This window comes from Chiloscyllium plagiosum, chromosome 30 (assembly GCF_004010195.1).
Source record: "Chiloscyllium plagiosum isolate BGI_BamShark_2017 chromosome 30, ASM401019v2, whole genome shotgun sequence".
NCBI classification, from domain to species: Eukaryota; Metazoa; Chordata; class Chondrichthyes; order Orectolobiformes; family Hemiscylliidae; genus Chiloscyllium; species Chiloscyllium plagiosum.
In genome coordinates, this window is record NC_057739.1 from 36,875,490 (window position 1) to 36,897,271 (window position 21,782).

General features: G+C 38.6%; 1 protein-coding gene across 6 annotated transcripts in view; it reads right to left on the minus strand.

Annotated features, from left to right (window-relative positions):
* Positions 1 to 21,782, minus strand: part of LOC122564924 (protein GPR107-like) — a 75,421-nt gene that overhangs the window by 38,362 nt on the left and 15,277 nt on the right. For 5 of the 6 annotated variants that reach the window (XM_043720404.1, XM_043720407.1, XM_043720408.1 and 2 more), the window contains exons 4-14: positions 20,899 to 20,987; positions 20,632 to 20,810; positions 19,447 to 19,481; positions 18,862 to 18,909; positions 18,469 to 18,579; positions 14,347 to 14,480; positions 12,325 to 12,400; positions 7,922 to 7,995; positions 4,686 to 4,803; positions 3,120 to 3,250; positions 2,036 to 2,079 (exon numbers count right to left, since the gene is read on the minus strand). In XM_043720404.1, the coding sequence (XP_043576339.1) occupies positions 2,036 to 2,079; positions 3,120 to 3,250; positions 4,686 to 4,803; positions 7,922 to 7,995; positions 12,325 to 12,400; positions 14,347 to 14,480; positions 18,469 to 18,579; positions 18,862 to 18,909; positions 19,447 to 19,481; positions 20,632 to 20,810; positions 20,899 to 20,987 (1,039 nt within the window). The remainder of the gene's footprint in view (positions 1 to 2,035; positions 2,080 to 3,119; positions 3,251 to 4,685; positions 4,804 to 7,921; positions 7,996 to 12,324; positions 12,401 to 14,346; positions 14,481 to 18,468; positions 18,580 to 18,861; positions 18,910 to 19,446; positions 19,482 to 20,631; positions 20,811 to 20,898; positions 20,988 to 21,782) is intronic. The other variant, XM_043720406.1, reaches the window with a different exon arrangement.

Consider the following 21,782-nt stretch of genomic DNA (forward strand, 5'->3'; position numbering starts at 1 on the left):
GAGGTGGGGAGGCTGCAGAAGGATCTAGACAGTTTAGGAGAGTGGTCCAGGAAATGGCTGATGAAGTTCAATGTGAGCAAATGCGAGGTCTTGCACTTTGGAAAAAAGAATACAAGCATGGACTACTTTCTAAACAGTGAGAAAATTCATAAAGCCAAAGTACAAAGGGATCTGGGAGTGCAACTCGAGGATTCTCTAAAGGTAAACATGCAGGTTGAATCCGTGATTAAGAAAGCGAATGCAATGTTGTCATTTATCTCAAGAGGGTTGGAATATAAAAGCAGCGGTGTGCTACTGAGACTTTATAAAGCTCTGGTTAGGCCCCATTTTGAGTACTGTGTCCAGTTTTGGGCCCCACATCTCAGGAGGGACATACTGGCACTGCAGCGTGTCCAGCGGAGATTCACACGGATGATCTCTGGAATGATAGGTCTAACATACGAGGAACGGCTGAGATCCTGGGATTGTACTCATTGGAGTTTAGAAGGTTAAGGGGAGATCTAATAGAAACTTACAAGATAATACATGGCTTGGAAAGGGTGGACGCTCAGAAATTGTTTACGTTAGGCGGGAAGACTAGGACCCTGGGCACAGCCTTAAAATTAGAGGGGGTCAATTCAGAACAGAAATGCGGAGACATTTCTTCAGCCAGAGAGTGGGGGTCCTGTGGAATTCATTGCCGCGGAGTGCAGTGGAGGCTGGGACACTAAATGTCTTCAAGATGGAGATTGATAAATTCTAGATGTCACAAGGATTTAAGGACTACGGGGAGAATGCGGGTAAGTGGAGTTGAAATGCCCATCAGCCATGATTAAATGGCGGAGTGGACTCGATGGGCCGAATGGCCTTACTTCCACTCCTATGTCTTATGGTCTTAAATCACAGCACTGCAGAAGAACACTACAAAAACCAAAGTCTCAACTTTTATTTTCTCTCTCTCCTTTTAGGTGGCCATGAATTATAGGTTTGTTGAGTAGCTACATCTCATGCTTCCTCAATGTTGCTGAAGAACTGTTTGCTAGGAAGTCCAATATGTTAACTGTTCCTCAGAGGCTTGAAAATAGCTAGTAGCTGAGGAATAAGTGGAAGATAGAATGTCTAGCATGGTGTTTTTACTCAAACCCACTTACAAGATTGCAGTGATTTTAAAACAAACAGTGCAGGATGTGTGAAACAGTAAGTTGTATGCATTGTCAGTGGAGGAACACAGTCAGGTTTCAGCTTTTAATGTTTAACATTTTATCAAGTTTATTGTGTGAAATACTGACCATGCCAAACAAGGAGTTTCAGATTTGGTGGACAGTTTCAATGAAGAATGCCTGATGTAGCGTTTTTTTTTTGAGGGGTGAGCAGGAGAAGGGAGAGGAGCGTAAGATTCTTGACTATAATTGATAACCATGATCTCTGCTGACAGGGCCATTGATCGATGTCAAACCAGAACACGATGAGGGTCTGCTGCAATAATTTCAAACCACCTGACCTGCATTGTCCTGGTTTCATTTTAAAGAATGACCGTAAATGCAAGGTCATGGAAGGGAGTGAATGCTGATCTAATCCAGTCCAGCAATAAGAGCAGAGATTTTATTTTAAGAGAGAAACACTGTAAAACCTGTCATCTGTGTTCTTCTACCAACAATGCATGAAACTTATTGTTCCATACACCCTACACTGTTTTAGTTTTAAAATCACTGCAATCACTTAAACTGGTTTGAATAAGACATTAGGCTAGATTTTCTGTCTTCCACTTAATTCTCAGCTAGCAGTTTTATTTTCTGTCTTATATTTAACAGCCATTTTAGACAGTAATTCTGCACTGTAAATTTTTTAAAACATGTTAATTTTCCATAGTGGTTCATAGTTTTAGTGATAAGCAAGTGAAGACCCCATGTTCACTGGGTACAGGTTTTCCAAAGACACACTGGACTATTTAACACAAATACATCTTCTGCATTGTCCAGTTTTTGGCTGCACGCAGCTAGTGTTCTGTTTAAAACTGCTGACACAGCAACCATCAGAGCGCTAGATAACTCCTTACCTTTTCCATCTGTAGCTGATGCTTCTTGCAAATGTCTAATTGACCTGTGAGTGGAAAGATGAATAACAATTAGAGTGTACTTAAGCTTGTGAAAAATGCTGCAGTGTCAAATTAAGTCCATGGACAAATTTAATTAAATCAATAGACTTCTATTTGAAGTACTTGTGATTTTTACTAAGATAATGTAAGCTACATGTTAAGATTAATCTAATGACTACATCAGTTTGTATATATTAAAAAACAACAATTAAGTGATACAATCCCACATTATTGACAGTGAGTTCTGAAGGACTCTCCCATAAATTCACCAATGTTGCATCATTTGTGCCTATGTTTTGTTTAAGGAAGTGTACAGGGAGAAGAGCAAAGGAAATTTTCTTTCAATCAGTCTGTCAACTTTTGTTTGGGGGAACTGCAGACACATCAATGTGTGCTGTGTCGGACATGCAATTATCAGGCACACCACCAATGTCTGGTACTCCCACATGCTTAAGGAATGTCAGCATCCATCTTGAATACACAACAATTGTCTGCTTTGGGAAGCTTAGATCAGTGCGGGTCTGGGTACTAATAAGGTGGGCTATGGTTCACATCTTCATTGTTGACCATGCCACTGGGTGTGTTGTCAGACACTGTCTTGGTTAAACCTTCCAGTGTTCCTGACTCTTGATGTCTTAATTTGTACACAAAGAGTGCATCCTTCAGAAAAATACCAAAGGTTTGTTCCCATGCAAACTTGTACTTTTCAGGAAAAGAAGGTCTGTGAAGACCAAGTGGAAAGTAGGCTAATAAGAGCACAGGAAAGAAACTGAGCTGCATTTCAGCTTCTTGGTTGTACTTGGGCTTTAGGATATTAGTAGAAGAAGTTATCTCGACTTGAATTAGTTGAATTGTTGATTTTACTACAATGACAACTCAAAATATTCTAGGGGCTATATTTTCCAATAGATCCCATAGATGGGTAGTCTGGAAGGGTCAGTTGGCACTTTAACTTTTCCTAGCTCACCCAAGGCACAATTCATCAGGTCCACCAGTCAAATGACCTCACTCAAAATTATCAGGATTAAGCCATTGCCACACTTACCACACAACAGGGAATAGGATGGCACCACAACAAAGGAGATCAACAAGAAAGAGGATCTCTTTCCACAGTCCATATTCTGTCGTTCCTTCTTCTGTCGATTCAATAATGATGTAAGCGACATTAGCAAGGACCTAGTGAACAAAACAGTTTTACTAACAAACTTTTGCAACAGGGGTAAAAATGTTTCTCTCCTCACCACATATCCTAGGACTAGGCAACAAGTCATCACCTGCATGTATTTAATTCAGCTGCAGAAAGCAATTTGATTTGGATTGTTAATTCTTTTGGGCTGGGGCAATTGAGAAAATGGGGGAGAGCAGGAGGGAGAAGGAAAGAAAAAAAATTGCATCCATGGTAAATTTTATCAAAGCAAAGCACTCCCTAGTCAGGTACAGCATAGACAAAACTTGGTTTCATACTCATGATACAAGACCACACTTGAGATCTCAAAGCACCCTCTACTGGGTCAGTGAGATATATTGGATATTGGTGGTCATTGCACCCCCAGAAACACAAGTCAAGGAAAGGAAGAGTCACAAATGGGCCAGGGTATTGTCACAGGGGGATTGAAATTGGCAGCAAAAACGAATTAATTTGTCCAATCCCAGATGAGAGAAGCAGCACCGATGATGTCATTAAGTGCATGTATGTGTGTGTGCGTATGCATGTGTGTTTGTCACAAACTCCCAAAGATGCACATACAAGTGGACCCATTTGTTTCACTCACTCTCTCTTTGTCACCAGCATAAAAACCATAATTTTCCAGCCCATCCCATTCCAAAGAAGGGTCTTATTGAACTTGAAACATAAGCTTGGTTTCTCACTTCACAGATGCTGCCAGATCTGCTAAGGTTCTCTCGCACTACTATTTCTTATTCCAGCAATTAAAGTACATGGCTTAAAACAAAATTGTTCCCACTACTTTTCGCGCATAACTTATTTTCTCTTCAAATTCTCACGTCCTTCAGAATGTCCTTTCTTTCCCCCATGCTAAAGGTACCCCTCTCTCACTGGGAGGGTGAAATTAACTACATCTTATTGCATCTGTCAATGTAGTTCTTGCTGCAATTAAAGGCACTCTCAAGCACATTATCAAAGACTCCATCAAGAAGCATACATGGATGCCAACAATTCTCTACATCTTAATCAGGTAGACAAAACTGAGTGGTATCAGCATCAAATAATGCACAACAGACTACAAATACACTACATCACCATCCATCAGCTTCAAGGCATGAGTAAACTTAAATGCCAACACATCAATGTATCATTCTTCAATGCCGAACTTTCCCCCCTATTAATTCTTCTTCTATTCCTTTTAAATATTGCATCCCATACAATGGATGTTGATCTTTCAAGCTCTCTCTCTGAAAATACCAAGCTTCACCCATGAAGTTTGCATCAAGATTTTTAAAAGCCCACATCTGAGATAAAGAATCTCATTCCTTTTTTTCGGACTTTCACAGCAAAATAAGTGAAGAAAAGATTTACTTGCAGACAAATGACAGATGCATGTAGACTGTAAATATTGCAGTAAGGACAATAGGCAGCTGCACTGTTCTTTACCTGGAGTGGAATAACTATCATAAAGATTTTCTTGTCTTTGTCAGACAGGATGTGTTTAACGAAGGCCCAGCCTGTTCCGATTAGTGAAATTGTAATGAACAACAGAGCACCTTTCAACCTTGCAAAAAAAAAGATAAGCATACATCATTAGGAAAGAGGAGGATTCAAGGGCAGTCAATGGCAAAAACATTTCCCTGGATATAACTGAGTCAGTGATAGTTACAGCCGTCATTGCAAAATACATGATGCTTTTTATTTAATTGGATATCCAGAGGGCTAACTATTGACTTCCAGAAGATAGCTACCAAATGGATACTTAGTTGCTGACAATGAACCAGTCTCTTATTGAATAGGATGTGGTGAATACTTAACCATGATTAAAAAGACTTGCATTCATATGGAGCTTTATCGTGCTGACAAAATGTTTCAAGCATTTCAGTAATCAAGTTGAATGGTTCGCAAAATGCCAACTTGAAATCGCTGAGCTTAAAAGATTCAAAGCCTAGTATCTGCATTGCAGTTTTCCAGTGACATGCAGAAAGAGAGAGCAAATTATCTGCACTCTCACCTCCACCATCACACCCTCTAAAATTGCCTACAAAAATTGTATGCAAGTCTATTTCCAGATAATTCTGTCTCCTGTTCGTCGTGCCCACTATTTCTGGTGGGAATAGCTTAAGAGCAACAGAAGCTGATGATATGGAAAAATACAGAGGAAAATCTACACAGTACAGTCTAAGCAGAAGGTTTGGCATATTTATAATAGGAACCAGTGTTGTTATGTTTCTTTCTAAATCATTATATTGCTAAATGGATGTCCTGACCACAACGCTTATAGTGTCGAAGATTAGACGGATAACAATACTTAAACCATCAACAGCACTACCAAATACCCTACAAGGATGTTGGTCCTGTTGTGATTCAGGGTAACCCAGTATAGGTCCCACCATCCTCAGAAACAGACACAGTAATCCCAGATCTAAATTCTTTCCTCCTGCACTAACTCTTCAACCACACATTCATCTCCTTAACTGCCTATTTCTGTACTCACTAGACTGTGGCACCATGGGAGTAATTCAGAGACGATCAAACTCTGAAGTCCTGCTTTTCAATTCGGCACCTAGCACCTTTCCATGCAACTCTTAGCCTCATGATGCAGTGCTGCGCCTCCAGTCAAAGCTCAAACTCCAAAGCCCGGCTGAAAACCCGACTGCAGAATAGTCATTCAGCCTGCAAGGAGCATCTGAGATTTCCCACATTCAGCAGGCTGTGCAGCACAAGTGACTAAGCACACCTGCCATGTCTTTAATAGTACAAAAGTTCTTACTTTAAATTTAACCTAAGTAGAAATTTAATCAAGTTTTCTTCTTTAAAAAATTTGGAATGTTTACCAAAAGACCGTAAGACAATAAGATATAGGAGCAGGATTAGGCCATTCAACCCATCAAGTCTGCTCCACTTTTCAATCGTGGTTGATATGTTTCTCAACCCCAATATCGCACCTTTTCCCCATAACCCTTGATTCTCTTCATGGACAAGAACCTATCACTGTCTTAAATTCACTCAATGACTTGGCCTCCTCCACAGCCAGAGTTCTCAACTGCTCCTTATCTGACAAGCCTTCATCCCCCAGAATCAATCCTGTAAACCTCCTCTTGACACACTCCAACACCAGCACACCTTTCCTAGGGTCCAAGACTGCTCAATATATTAAAAATGCAGTCTGACCAGAGTCTGTCACAGCCTCAGCAATACATTTCTGCTCTTCTATTCTGGTCATCTCGAAATGAATGCTGACATTCTATTTGCCTTCCTAACTGCAACTGAACCTACACATTAGCCTTAAGAGAATTCTGAATTAGAACCTTTGTGCTTCAATTTCCAAGTCTTTCCCCATTTAAAAAACTGGTATATGCCTCTTCTTCTAACTAAAAGTGCATAACCTCACACTTTCCCACAAGGTATGCCATCTGCTACTTCTTTGCCCATTCTCCTAGCTTGTCCAAGTCCTTCTGCAGCCTTGTTGCTTCCTCAACACGACCTGCCCCTCCACCTACCTTTGCCTCATTTGCAAACTTAGTAACAATTCCCTCAGTACTTTCATCCAGGATATTAATGGACTCTTGCAGAACTCTACTAGTCATTGGCTGGCATCCTAAGATCCCTCTATCCCCACTTTCGGCCTTCTGTCAATCAGGTAATCCTCTATCCATGCCAGCAGCTTGTCCCTAACACCATGGGCTCTTATCTTATATAGCAGCCTCCTGTGCAGCATCTTGTCAAAGGCCTTCTGGAAATCCAATTAGATCACGTCCACCGTTTATCCTTGCACTGGCAAACAGTGAAACTATAGCATTCTTCTTGTTGTTGCACATATCTCTTGAAACACCTTGACACACTACTTAACTGCATCCTTGTGACAGGTACTTAATGCACAACATTCTCAGCAGTTTTAGCACATAGAACTAACTGCCTGAGGCCATACAAAAATAGACAAATGCTAAACCTGAAATGAAAACAGGAAATTCCAGAAACACACAATGGGCATGTCAGTACCAAGAAGGATAAACAGTTAGACTTCTGTCAGAACTCATCAGGCCAGTTTTGATAAAAGGTCTACACATGAAATGTTTATCTTTCTGCTGTAGGACTTGTGCATTTCCAGTATTTTGATTTTGCAATACTAAGCATGATTACTCAATGCATACATTTCCTTGAGGTTTAGGATCATGTGAAAATTCTCCAGGGTACATTGCATTAATTATTTTACCCTTCATCAGGATATATTTTTGTATTGAGCCATTTGTGGATAACCGGAATGATGAATAAAACTTAACATAGTTTTATAGAAACGTTTTCTCATTTAGATTTCCCTGGTGAGTGTGAGAGTGAAGTCAGCAGGATCAGCTCCCATGGTTCAGTCAAAGTCTCTCCAAACTTTGACTCAAGAGGAGTGCATGAACGATTTGGGGTAATGGCATCTTGAAATGGCGCTACGAGCCAACAATTCCATTCGCCTCTAACTTGACATACTCCAGAGAAGCAGAGATATAAAATATAGTGCATTTTTAAGTTTAGACCTGTATTCCACTGTTCATGACTACCTTTGCACAGGATAGGATAGTTTGTGAATTGCTATGATCCTTCAATTATTCCTTTGCTTTTTTTGTAGTTTTTAGGAATTGGTTTCAGAAACACGTTTCAAAAGTGAAAGGACAATGTTAAAATCTACTTACAAGTGAGTTATGTAGTATACCACAGCCCAACCTTCAATGGGATAACCCTGAGTTGATATAAAGTGATAATCAATCTGTTGGAAAAGTAAAGAACAAGGGGCATTAATGTCGCTTGAATGATGACATAGGGAAGAACAAACTTTTTTTTTTATGGACGATTTCTGTGGAATCTCTTCGCACAGCCTGTCTCTCCACTCACTTTTGCACATTGGCACTCCTGGAGGAGGTCGGAGGTCTCAGCCCTCCACTGTTACGCTTAAGAGCTGGCTACAAGAAAGAACAGCAGAATAGTTTTCCCTACGTAATATTTAAGCCCAGACCTACTATTAAGTAGCAAAATTCTTGAATACTGCTTTATAATAAAGTGCTGAAAATCCAAAAATAGTTTTGCAGGGATTAAATAAAGGATTTTGTATGGGCTACATTATTAAAAGTCATTATAAATATGGATGATGAGATTTCTTTTTTTTTAGGTTTATGAAACTTCAACTGAATGGGCAGTGCTAACTATAATTGCTTAACGAGATTATTATAATCAACTTGTTCAGACACTTTATGATACACTTCTGGAGCATGTGAAACTTGCTAGAACCCACACCTCCTGACTCAGAGGTAGGGACACTATCACTGTCCCACAAGAAATACCTTGAACTAAGCCTATATACTTGCCCTACACCATCATCAAACATGGCATACATCAGCAGTAACAAAGTAATCTCATTAGTTACAGCTTTTTAAAATCTCTTCGGTATTGATGACAATGAAGGCAAATAATCAATACAGAGAGCTCATGAATATTTTTTTGTTTGCAATGCATGTATACAGATATGTTGATTCCTGTTAATTTAAGGTACCTGCAGCAACCAGTCTTCATATCTAAGTATTGCAGTTCAGCTGGAAAAGATGTTGTAACCTTGTGTAAAATTAATGGTGCTCTTTCCCAGTGATCCAACATGAACAAATGGCATTCAAAGTTTCTTCTCTCTTTTTCAATCTCCAACAAACTCCACCTATTCTCTCACCATATTAGTATCACATAGATTGATGCTCAAACACAAATGTGTGATTGCTGCTCTCCCCAATTTTACATTGTTTATGCGCCTTTGATTTTGACAGACACCAACTGGTACCCCAACAGATATGGAGTTCTCATGTCTTTCAGCAGCATTACGCAGGAATCCCCAAGATTTTGAATGAGAGCAACGTTTGAGATATGGAATTTGCATTATTTACATTAAATAGCATTTTTGGTAGCAAAGGGTAGCAAGAATCAGAAAACAGGATCCAAACAAACAATCTCATTAGTCAGCTACAGCTTTTTAAATCAAAACTGAATACCTTCATACCAAAAATCATGAAACCGTCTATCAGGGGATCATAGCGCAAACAAGGAATGAGCTAACACTGCCATAACATTTAGCTTCAACCAGAAGTCCCAATGAAATGGTTAACAGGAAGCTAATTATGATGTTGTAGGCAATACTGGCAATCATCAATTATAATATTTTGAAAAGTATTTAATGACAACAATGCTACATCAGCTTGATGATGGGGCAGTTAAGCATTTCAGAGCACATGGGGATTAAATGGTGAGCAGTTCAGAATGAGAACGCTGTACAAAAGGATAGAACTCTCAGGTTGTGTAACACTTATGGTACATTTTAATTGATCTTCATACATTTATTACAATGGAACCAAGGAAAATTCTTTTTATTTCATGATTTTAAACAAAAGCTACAGTAATTCCCCCTCTTTCCTCATTAGAATTATTTTTTGATTCCCTCTTTAACAGAATACAACCAATTTAATTTGTGTCACATTTAAATGACCAGCTGTATCAGTCCCAAAGCCCACGTAAGACTCTGGAAAAGAAAAGTCGAAATGAATATAACGTGGATTAGATGGTGCAGCTTCACACAATACATTTTAAGAGTCTGGAACTATGACATGTATTTCAGCGCACATTTTCCTGATTCAAGGCAGGAGCCTGGAAACCAATATATTGCAGCTAAACAGGAATGAAGAATTGTACCATCCCAAATTAAAATAAAATGGCCTTCTTGGTGCAAGTATGCAATTATTTTCTTTAATAGCAAGTTAATTAAAAATATGAAAATTTAAAAAAATAATTTTAAGAACGAGATGAGGAGAAATTTCCTTACCCAGAGGATGATGAGCCTGTGGATTTCATTACCACAGAAAGTGGTTGAGGTCAAAACATGGTGTGTTCTCAAGTAGATAGGCATAGCTCTTGTTGCTAAAGGGATCAAGAGATATGGGGGAGGGTGGAATTAAGATTTTGAGCTTACTTATCAGCTATGGTCATAATGAATGGCTGAACAAAATTGAGGGGTTTAATGGACTACTCTTGTTTCTATGTAAAAAGTTATACATTAATTTAGGAGATTCAAGCATAGAGTACTGACAATCAGTGTAAACAAATTTATGAACCTATATTAGAAACTCACTCCCAGTCAGCTCCATCAATGTGAAAGAGTTGAGTGCAGCACTTCATGCTAATCAGGGAGGGAGAGATGAGATGAGGGCAAACTTAGACAGTTCTCAACATCTCCTGTTAGCCAGGTATTGGGGAATGGCTACATGAGCAGCAGATCAGAAGTCCAAGCTCTCAGCAAGTCAGGAATAGAATCTTATCCAGACATCTCATGAAAACAGCTACAAAATTGCCGGCAGTATCTGTTGATGTTAACAACTGTAGCTCTGGCTAAGATCCACAAACTCTATACAGATCACATTTGGGTCTTTAAATACATAAGCAATACAGTCCAGCATGGTAATGGATAATGTCACTAAGCAAGCAGAAAGGCTCTAAATACCAGTTTCAAATCTATCTCCCCCTGTATTTTTTAAAAGCTTTTCATGACTGTGTTATTTCCCAGCAGAGAAGACTGTGAAATAATATCATTCAATCACTACTGTGCAACAGGTAGACTGTGGTTATCATGTATTCCTTCCAAGAAGGCAACTTACTTCGAAGTCATTAAGCTCCTTCCTCCTCCTCATGATTAAGACTAAGAACTTGTCAGTTTATGTTCCTTTATTATTTCTATGACTGGAGAAACAGAGATATTGGTCGATGTGGAGATTAACAATTCATTCAATGGCTTTATGTGACATAGTGCGAGTGGCTGTGATGCCACAAAGAATGGATCTCTCAGTGCAATGATCTGGCATGGATGGTTGCAGTCACAATTTGAGCTGTTCCTCATGTTCCACATGGAACAAGTGGCCCATCTTCCTTTGCCTATTCTTGAGATGTTGAGACCTGTCAGTTACGAGGTTGCATTTCATGATGTGTGTAGAGAATCTGGTGGTGTGCTATCAAAAGGTAGGGTTGTCATCAGTTTGTAAGGTATTGAAGGTGTTCTAACATGTTCCAGATGGATGCATAGGTGATTTATTTTTCTGTATTGAGGACTTTTGTTATTGGGAGCGCTTTCCTAGCAGTCAGCTGATGGTTCCTTTGAGGGGATGCTTCTCTTGCTGACATCAGATTAAATGTGCGCCAACACACGAAGCCATTCAAGCTGTATTGGTCACAGTTTCCCAGAGATGATTCCTCATGACTTCCTGGAGGTGGATATATAACCATGTTTGTGCAGCAGCCGATGAGCCAGCAGTACTCTGCAGGTGGGTCGGTCAGCATGAACGAAACGGTGTTTACAGTATTGGATTTGCTGCCCCCAGGTGATACTTACCAAGTTCTGTATGAGACCTTGGCTACAGTAAGTCAATGTGTGATGTAAACATGTCCTGGCATGGGGTTAAAGGTGAATGGCCCACTTGGGCTTTGAAATGTTCTGGTGAATTGACAGTCTTTGATCAACAGACTGCAGAATCATAAATCATCAATCAGCATGTATGCAAAATCTTGAGGTTCCTTTGCTTGGGAAACCAGGACCAAATCATCAACAAAAACAAAACAAATTTGTGGTAGGACCATCCCTGATCCATACAAGAACTGACGCTTCTGGGGGCCCTTGTTGGTTACGTATGAGCAGTTGATTTGATCTACAACGTGAGGGATACAGCATCCTTCATGTAGCCTTCCTTTAAGGTATGTTTTCCAGCCTGAAAACCAGAAGGCAATCAAATCCCAATCACTTGGCTCTCAGTACAAGCAGTAAAACCCACTGGAAAATGGATTCTCCCAAGGAGAACTAAGTCACTGCAAACAAATCAAAGAGACTGCCTAGATGCAAGGCTTCACATTACAAGATACTATTGTCACAATAACAGAAAAATATCAGTGTTACTCATGAACTACACAGATGTTGTTACATCGACAGATCTTAAACAATACACATACTGATTTTGTTACAAGATGTTGTAATCATTGTTCTTGGAATAAAGATGTAAGAAATGATACTCAGGTCACTTACAGCATGGAAAACAAGAGACAAGGATTTGGTGAATGCAAGCGCCCCCATCAGCCAATGGATCTTAAACACATCACTGCTAAGAAGAAAAGAATGCAAGTAGTAAATATGTTGATCATATTTCCCATTTTATTGCATGATGTGGTTATAACGTCAAACCTCAATCTTTACAGTTTCAGTTTGCCTGGATATCAGATTGTATGTAACAAGCAAAAAAATTGATGAATTCTGAATTAATTTACACATGCCATTACTTCAAAATACTGTCTGACTACTTCAGATTTTTGACCTACCATGGCTTCACATTTAAATACTAGTGGAAAAAAATGCCCTTACCTTGGCAATGTATTTCACTTGGAATGTTTTTTATCCTTTTGTTATTTATTCCCTTTGCTCTTTTCAAGAAACAAAAGATCCTAATTGTTTGCAAAAGTATGATTTGACTGGTACAAACCTTCTTCTAATACCTAAACCACTTTTCATTGGCAGATCCAGACAATGTGTTTTGTTGCGTTATTCAAACAAGGGGCCATCAGAGCCAAGCCTAATCTAATCACTACCACCATGCTGCAGCAAACAAAAGTTTGTAGCCAGCAGTGAAAATCCTAATTGAGCTTTCTTCTACCTCACTCAAGATTACAGCATCCTTATTGGTAAAAATGCAAAACAAATTAGAATAAGGATTCAGTGTCCAAACCTGCTGTTCAGTGTGATTTAGCAAAGAACCACAATGTACTTATCTAACGAACTATCATGGAGCCATAAAATATGTTTCACAATATTAATGAAATGCAGGCTAGCAACATGCTAAGCTAATTGAATGGAATTGTAGTGTTTGAATTAGAAGTTAAAAAAATCACAACACCAGGTTATAGTCCAAACAGGTTTAATTGGAAGCACTAGCTTTGGAGCGCTGCTCACAACCACCTGAAGGAACGGCACTCCGAAAGCTCATGCTTCCAATTAAACCTGTTTGGACTATAACCTGGTGTTGTGTGATTGTTAACTTTGTACACCCCAGTCCAACACCGGTATCTCCAAATCTGAATTAGAAAGCTTGGTGAAATGTATTTATAGCTCTGGAACAAATCATGATCACTTGAATCGAAATTGTGTGCAGGGATATGGGGAAAGGGCAGGAGATTGACACTAAGTAATTGAACCAGTGCAAGAATGATGGCCAAGTGGCCTCCTTTACAGCAACAATTCTGTGACTGAGACTAACTTCGTATGTTCTATTTTGCACATCAAACTATCAGTCCTGAGATCCAGGCACCTTTGTGAACTTAACAACTAATTTCAAGAAAATATAATTATTAACTTGGCATAATCTCTTGTAATTCAATGAATTGTAGACAGGAATTTATTGTGCTATATACAAACACTTGAATTGTGAAAACCATCAAAGGTACACTGAAAAAGCACCTGGAGCCGCATAACAACAGAACAAAGTTGTTGCAATTAAAGTCTGCTACTGGCAATGGTAATAATGGAGGCAATTTGAACTGATGAACTATTAAAAATACATGTTAAAACATATATAATCTGGTTTAAGATCAGATTATTTTTATAATTTGATGCTATAAATATTCTGGATAAACCCAGCAATAACACCATGTTTACAGATAAATCAGCAGGTCCACTGGCTTAGAGTAACCAAGGAAGTCAAATTCTGTTTTTATTGCGGGATGTGTATCACATTTTGAGATTGTATTCCACAAATCTATTCATATTTACATAAGAACTGCAAACACACCTCCTCTCCACCCAGCAACACATTACAATCAACACCTACAGTGTGTAGGAAACCCTTGTACATTAAATAAAAATATAGAACAAGATACTTGGGTAAGTTTCAAAACAGAATAACTTACAAAACATGTATAAAATTTAATAGAAAAATTGAATCAGAAATGTTTTACATAGCTGGCATCTATGAAATCATACAGCAGTAGATGCAGCTCTGTAAAATTCACATTCATTTGCACATTGCACTCCAGGATAAAAAAAGTACTTGGACAGTACCTGCGCTTCCGGAGGATATAAACCCAGAAAACTCCAGCCAGAAAGAAGAAGAAAGCCATAGAAATATAGAGTTTGGGGAGTGGGATCTCTCCTGCAGATAAATAACTGCCAGGATTCTGTTCCACAATTGTAATCTGAAAGAAAATTACACCGATCAGAAGTTAGAGAGCAAAATCATTTTCGTTTGCTTCTTCAAACAAAATTATTTAAGACATAGTGTAGAAACTCCTCAACAGTCTAAATTTCCAATGCCTAAGCTGGCCTTTCTGGTTCAAAAATTGTTGCAGCAATAAATTTTCCATTGAAGAGTTGGTGAACTGAAGTCCTTCAATGAAACAAGCCCAAAAGAGATGCACTGCTTCCTTTGTAAATTTCCAGGCCTTTTTTAATGGTCAGTCAGCAATATTCCACTGACTGTCTTTTAAACTACATGCCTATCTTTCTTGTAAGCCACAATGGGAACCTGCTCTCCTGCTTGCAGCTTTGTACCACAAGAGAGGCGAGTAGAGAGGCTTAGTACAAGATGCAGTTCCAGCATAGTCAGAACCCTTGTCATCACAAACTGAAGAAACACGACTAGAGTCCTGTTTTCATCAAATTACACACTCTAGTTCCTATTTCTTTCATTCAGCTCAATGGACTATCATTGAGCTCCCATCCCATCCTACCAAAACTGCTCTGCTCGTTGTACCCCTTGGCTTCTTCAACACTTGTAATTATATTGATCTGTGATTCCTGCTATTTAATACACTGAAGGAACATTATCAGAATCAGAGTACAGACAGACAATCAGAACAGTTCATAAAATCTGTTAGGATCAAGAAGTTGGGTCTGCAGGAGTGTTTTGACACACTGGTTGATTTAATAATTTGCAATATTTCAGCAGCCTACATACTTGTTGGGAATTGCTCTAAATAGACCAGTGCAAATAGCCCAAGTTTCTAACTGATAGGTCATGTCATAAATCACCATGAACTCACTGAAAGTCCTTTCCAGCAAAGTGCAATTTCTGGATTTGAGTGCAAGTGGGCATTTGCCACAAGATTTGCATTCCATTTTCTCAATGACCTCACCCATCCTTTGTGAAACTGTCTGTCTTGGCCACTCAGTTAATCTCTATCAACTTAAATAAAGTGTAAAATGTCTGCAGACACCATTAAAACCATTAGCCATTCTGCTTTTAGCTCCTTCCACCTTGTTCTTTACCACTGTTATATCCATGATAAACTGTTCTGTTTAAAAGAGAGATAGATGAATTCCTAACTGCAGAAGGGGGTTTCAGGTGTGATGACTTTAATTATTGATGTGAGGCTGTGGTCTTAGAGGTCAAATAGGACTGTTGCAACACAGGTGAGCCTAACATCGAAATAATGCACATTATCTTGTTAAGAGGTGGATCAGTTCCTCACCAAGGAATGGGAGACCTTGTTGTTGTTAGGTTATTCAGACTTCAATTGTTTTACGGTGCTATAACTTTGCAGCACTACTCATTTTAAAATTTTGGTTCATTTTGTGGGCGACACGGTGGCACAGTGGTTAGCACTGCTGCCTCACAGCGCCAGAGACCTGGGTTCGTTTTCCGCCTCAGGCAACTGACTGTGTGGAGTTTGCACATTCTCCCCATGTCTGCGTGGGTTTCCTCCGGGTGCTCCGGTTTCCTCCCACAGTCCAAAGATGTGCAGGTTAGGTGAATTGGCCATGCTAAATTGCCCGTAGTGTTAGGTGAAGGGGTAAATGCAGGGGTATGGGTGGGTTGCGCTTCAGTGGGTCGCGCTTCAGTGGGTCAGTGTGGACTTGTTGGGCTGAAGGGCCTGTTTCCACACTGTAAGTAATCTACAAAAAAGATTATATTGCACTTATGACAAAATATAACATCTGATTTGTGATGAATGCTTACTGCATGCAATATTGTTAATTAGGTTTTCTTCAAAGCTTGTTACTTGATTTTGTGTTGCATCTTTTTATTTTTAAGTGTTTCACATAACCGAAATTTTTGATATTGCAGAAATCTAAAGAAGACAAATTTCCCTCTAAGCTGTGTGGCCATGCAGTCCCTGGACGGTTCCATGCATGCTGACTCTCTGGGTTCCACTTGCTGAAATTGCTGCCACATATGACCTTGGAGGTATGCACAGCAGAAAAAGGTAATACAGGGAACATTAGTAAAGGAAACAAGCACAAAGTTAACTGATGGTTGCAACAAGTGTAAATGATAGAGAAGGAAAGCACATTGTAATTCAAAAAAGCTGTTACGTACAAATAATGCCTTCTTAGGCAAAAGACTAGTGGCCTCCATTGCTCTGAATTCTCAGCAGAAGAGTGATTGTAAGTTTAAATGTCTTAAGTAGAAATAATGTGAAGCTTAAAAATGTAAATGTTAGAAATCTAACAGTAAAAGATAAAATACTGTAAAATCACAAGTTCCAACAGTTTAGACCATGTCAGCTCATCACATATTTTTACTTGGGAATATAAACTGTGGGAATGGACATTTGGACACTATTGAGCTGCAGAGAATCAACAGATTTCTTTTGCAACACAAAAAAAATTGAACTGATGTTCATTTATTCATACATTGAAAAATATATAGAAAAGAGCAGCAGCAGTAGGACATTTGAGCATTCATGTCTGCTCTGCAATTCAATATAGTCATGATCATCCAATTCAGAATCCCATTCCTGCTTTCTCCTCATGGCTTTTGAGCTTTTGAGCCCTAAGAACTACATCTAGTGCTTAAAAACGTTTAATGTTTTAGCTTCAACTGCATTCTGTGGTAAAGAATTCCACAGGCTCATCACTTTATGGGTGAAGAAATTTCTCATCTTAATTCCAAATGGCCTACCCTGTGTCCTTAGGCAATTACCTTGGTTTTAGACTCTTAGGTTATCGGGAACATTCTCTGTTTTTACCCTGTCTAGTCTTGTTTGAATTTTATATATTTCTGCGAGATCCCACCACCCCCTTCATTCTTCTTAACTCAAGTGAATATAGTCCTAACTGATCCATTCCCATTTCATACATCAGTCCTGCAATCCCAGAAATCAGTCTGGTAAACCTCTGCTGCACTCTTTCCATAGCTATTACATACTTTCTTAGATAAGGAGACAAAAACTACACAATACTCCATCTGTGATCTCCCCAAAGTCCTGTACAATTGCAGAGAGACATCCTTGCATTACACGAAGTCATACAACTTTTGTAGAAGCTGGATTTAATATTTTTGAAACACATGCTGGTAACAATGTCTTTGGGTTAAAAACAATGGCCTAGCAACAACTTTGAAGTCAATTTGCAGTTTGTCATAGAATTGAGGGAAGACAATTGCAATCAGACCTCTGAAAAGCCTGCAGTTCAAGACAGCTCTCTCTTTCTTTGAGAGTGGAGACGACACACATTGAAAGACTCTGAAAAGAAGCATTTCTATCTCAAGCAGAAACTTAGGTCTACTTGATCAACTACAAAATGGAGAATCACTTAGTCAACAACGTGATATAATTGACAAAAGCCAAAAGAACTGAAGCAAGTCACCTAATCTACCCTTTAGCCTCAGAATTTGTTCTTTTTTTAACTCGTGCTTCTCCAGCTATGCTTCTGTAGAACTGTCCATCTTGTCTGTTACACTTATGAATTAACATGCATATGTTCAAAGTTAAAGCTTGTATAGTTTGTTTGCACATTTATTAATAAGCTATTTTTCCACTTTTAAAAGGAGAAATTTTTTGATAATAAATACCTCTTGTTTCCTTGGTCATTAATGAAAGCTGCTGTTTCTTTTACCTTAGACAGCGGGCAAAGTCAGGCAAATTAACCATCTTAGTGTCTCAATTGCTCATTTGTAAATTTGTGACCATTAATGAAAAGGTGTGGCTTGATTTCCAGCACACACTTCCAATTAGGGCACGAGAACCAGAAACACAAAGCTTTTTCTCGAAGGTTCTCATTGACCTTCTGTATATTTGCAGAATTTTCCTGTTATAGAAATGAACTTAGTTTCAAACTCACACTTAAAGCTTTCACAATGTTGAAAAAAAAATTGGTCTGAGCCAATACTGATGATTTTCATCAATATTTCTAACAGCTCCCTTGCTCCATAGAAAATAATGACAACTTCCTTATACTCACATCCATGTCAAACCGGAAAGACTGCGGAGATGGCTTTTCATCAGTGTAGCAATTATGAAAGTACAGACTGTAAAGTCCCTGCTCCTCTTCACTGTTAATAGTAAGTGAGAACTGCAGAAAAGAAAAACATGTTGTTTAGACAATTTGAAAATTAGAGTAAGTCAGTATATAGCTGGAAATGTGTTGCTGGAAAGGCGCAGCAGGTCAGGAAGAAGAAGGGCTTATGCCCGAAATGTCGATTCTCCTGTTCCCTGGATGCTGCCTGACCTGCTGCGCCTTTCCAGCAACACATTTCCAGCTCTGATCTCCAGCATCTGCAGACCTCACTTTCTCCTCTAAGTCAGTATATATAATACCTAACTCATGCAGGAACAATTTTGAAATCCTACTTACCATGAATGAATAGGATAGATTTTTTTTCTGCAGTGGAATAGTTTCATCCTAAAAGAGAAGAAGTTACTTTGTGATGCTTTTTGTTCCATAGTAATGATTGATTATCTTTACTCTGCCATGATCAGACTTTCCTGGCACTTTCAGTACTCTGAAAGGAGTTTATGTTGCAGCAGTTGCTCTCTCATAGTTCAATGAAATTGCCTGAACCTAGACAGTGAGCATCAATGTTCATATCCATTACTGTGTTGCCGCCTCCTCCTCTGTCCACTTAATCTTTTAATGCTTTACTCAATCCATAACTATAAAATCTCTTAAGTTCTCTGTGCCTGCCCTTAGGATACTTAAAATAACTTAAGTTTGCCACCCCTTCCTTGTTTGAGAGATGGTATAAGTTAGAAGTGTCAGGCAACTATGACTCCTTAACTGTACAGTTGTTCCAGAATTTGTGTTGCAATTATATCTAACCAAGTTCAATGTCTAATAACCCTCTACCAATCATTTACTTAAAGGAAAATGTTTTATATTACATCATTTCAAAAGAAATAAAAAGTAATACAGCAAAAAAAAAACAGTACATTCACTAACCTTTGGTTCAACAGCACTTCCAGATTTTGGTTTTGCTGTGAAGGGAAAATTAATATTACCACTTGCATTTTCTGTCAGTAAAAAGAACAGTTTATCAGTTCTTGCTTTTTAAAAACAAAAATCTTAATCCAGATTTTATACCCAACTTTTCAATAAAAGGGAATTGGGTTTATTTAAAAATCCCAAGTGTAATACTCAACGCACAGGATATCCATGGCATCATGCAAAATCACAGATGTGTCAATCCAGTGTTCCAGAAGTTAAATATTGAGTTATTTTAATTACTAAATCAAATATGTAGCTGAAAATGTTCATCAGCCAAATTTGTTATGAATTTCATCCTTCACTGTCAGTATACGAGGTTAACAGCAAGAATTACAAGAAACTGGCCAGAGACATTTATTGCTATTCTTCCATCTCTATTCCCATGTTCCACTTTCAATAGTGCACTAAAAACCAAACTGCATTGCACTTAAGCAACTGGGAGCAATCGTTGTATGAAAACCTGAACAGAAGTTCCACTCTTTAGTGGGCTTCATTGCTAATTAACTGGGTACACCCTAACAGAATAAGTGAAATATTGCCCTCAATGTCAGAGGTGTGGTAAACCCAAGAACTGAGCAAATTATTCCAGTCTGAAACATAGTATGGTTCTCAGCATGCAGTCAATGATGCAGATACCCTTAAATGTGCCTATGTATCTTATTTTAAGAATTGTATGATAAAATCAAAATGTGAAATACAACCAAACTTTAGCTCTGAAAATTACAGGCATTATTTTTGATAATGACTGCACTGAAATTTCACAATCTATCATGTGTCTAAAGTATGAAGACTCATGAAAAGAAAAGATATTTGGTCAAACAAATTGCACCCTATAATACAATGACCTTCAATATTATAATTTCAGAAATCCTAGTGCAAAACTTGGAGGCACTTGAACCTTTCAATATTCCCCAACTTATATGGAGGAGACAAACAGGTGAGCCATGTTAGTTCATTTTCAGATGTCCTCAGAGTAATTAACAGAGTGCAGGAGCATATCTTGTGGGAGACAGGCTTGGGTGAGTGGTTAGACAGGGTTGACATGATTAATAACATTTTTCTTGCCCGTATTTGCTAACTGTTGCCCATATTTAACCACTACTGAAACAGCCAAAGTAAACATATACTGAAACTGCTTACCCTTTTGCACTTGCTCAGACTGTTTTATGGTTTCATTCTTTTTTTGGAGTTCTCCCACTTTCTTAGACTCACTCTGTGATTTCACATCTGTCTTGCTGCTTTTATCCTTGACTGGTTGGCTTCCTGCAGTTCCAACATTGATTGTTGGCTGATTGTTTCCAGATGTCAGAACTTTAACTCTGGGAATCAATAACAGGTATTAGTGGAATATGAAGGAACAAGCATCAGCTGAAGATTCCAATGGGAATTTGTTTGATGTTTACTCACTGAAGTTTTCCAAAGTCAATAAGGAAGAGTGTAATAGGTATATTATTTGGAGGCTTTTTCTTCAAGAAGCAAAAATCAATATCTTCTTCCTGTTAAAATAAAATCACTGGAGGATAAAAAGCAGCTTTTTTAAATGGGTTCTTGAACTTGAATTATGACAGTTTTGATAAACTGCAATCCCTGTTCTCTTTGCATTCACACAGATGCTCCATCTGGAGGCCAGGTTTATGCAGGTTAAAATTTTTCACCTACATTTGCAGAGTCTAATATGAGATTCATGCAGAAGTCAGACATGAATCTGGCTGGGCTGTGTAGCTGATTGGAATGTGAATAACATTAATTAGATATTAAATGGTGAGGAGAAACTGATTCACAGATCATCACCTGAGAGAGGATGGGTAGGCTTCCAGGTATGGCTAGAAATTTTCACAAAGACATCATTAAAAATGGTCCTTCTGAGTCAAGGGTGAAAATATATTGTCACTTTAAGAGGTAATTCATATTTTTCTTTTTAAAAATGGCAAGAGAAATGATGCATTGATCAGAAGACATTTTATTCAAAGGTGGCCCATTCAAAAGGTTGTGGTAAATGAATCCAGTCTCTAGCTCCAAACCTTAAACTACTACCTTTGTGGTTAAAGGCAGTTTCTATATTGGTCTGACCAATCACAGTCAACACCACACATGGGCTGCTGCAAGTGGTTTCAGTGCCCCTGATTTAAGGAAGGGGAACATCCATTTGAGACTGCTGTTACAGCTAAATATGTAGTGAATCCTAGTCAAGAGTACATCTGTGGACATTGAGGGAAGACAGCTGAACTGTGATGCCTCCAAAGTTCAGTTATCTGCTCAAATGGATCTCATAGCAAAAATTACCATTGTGG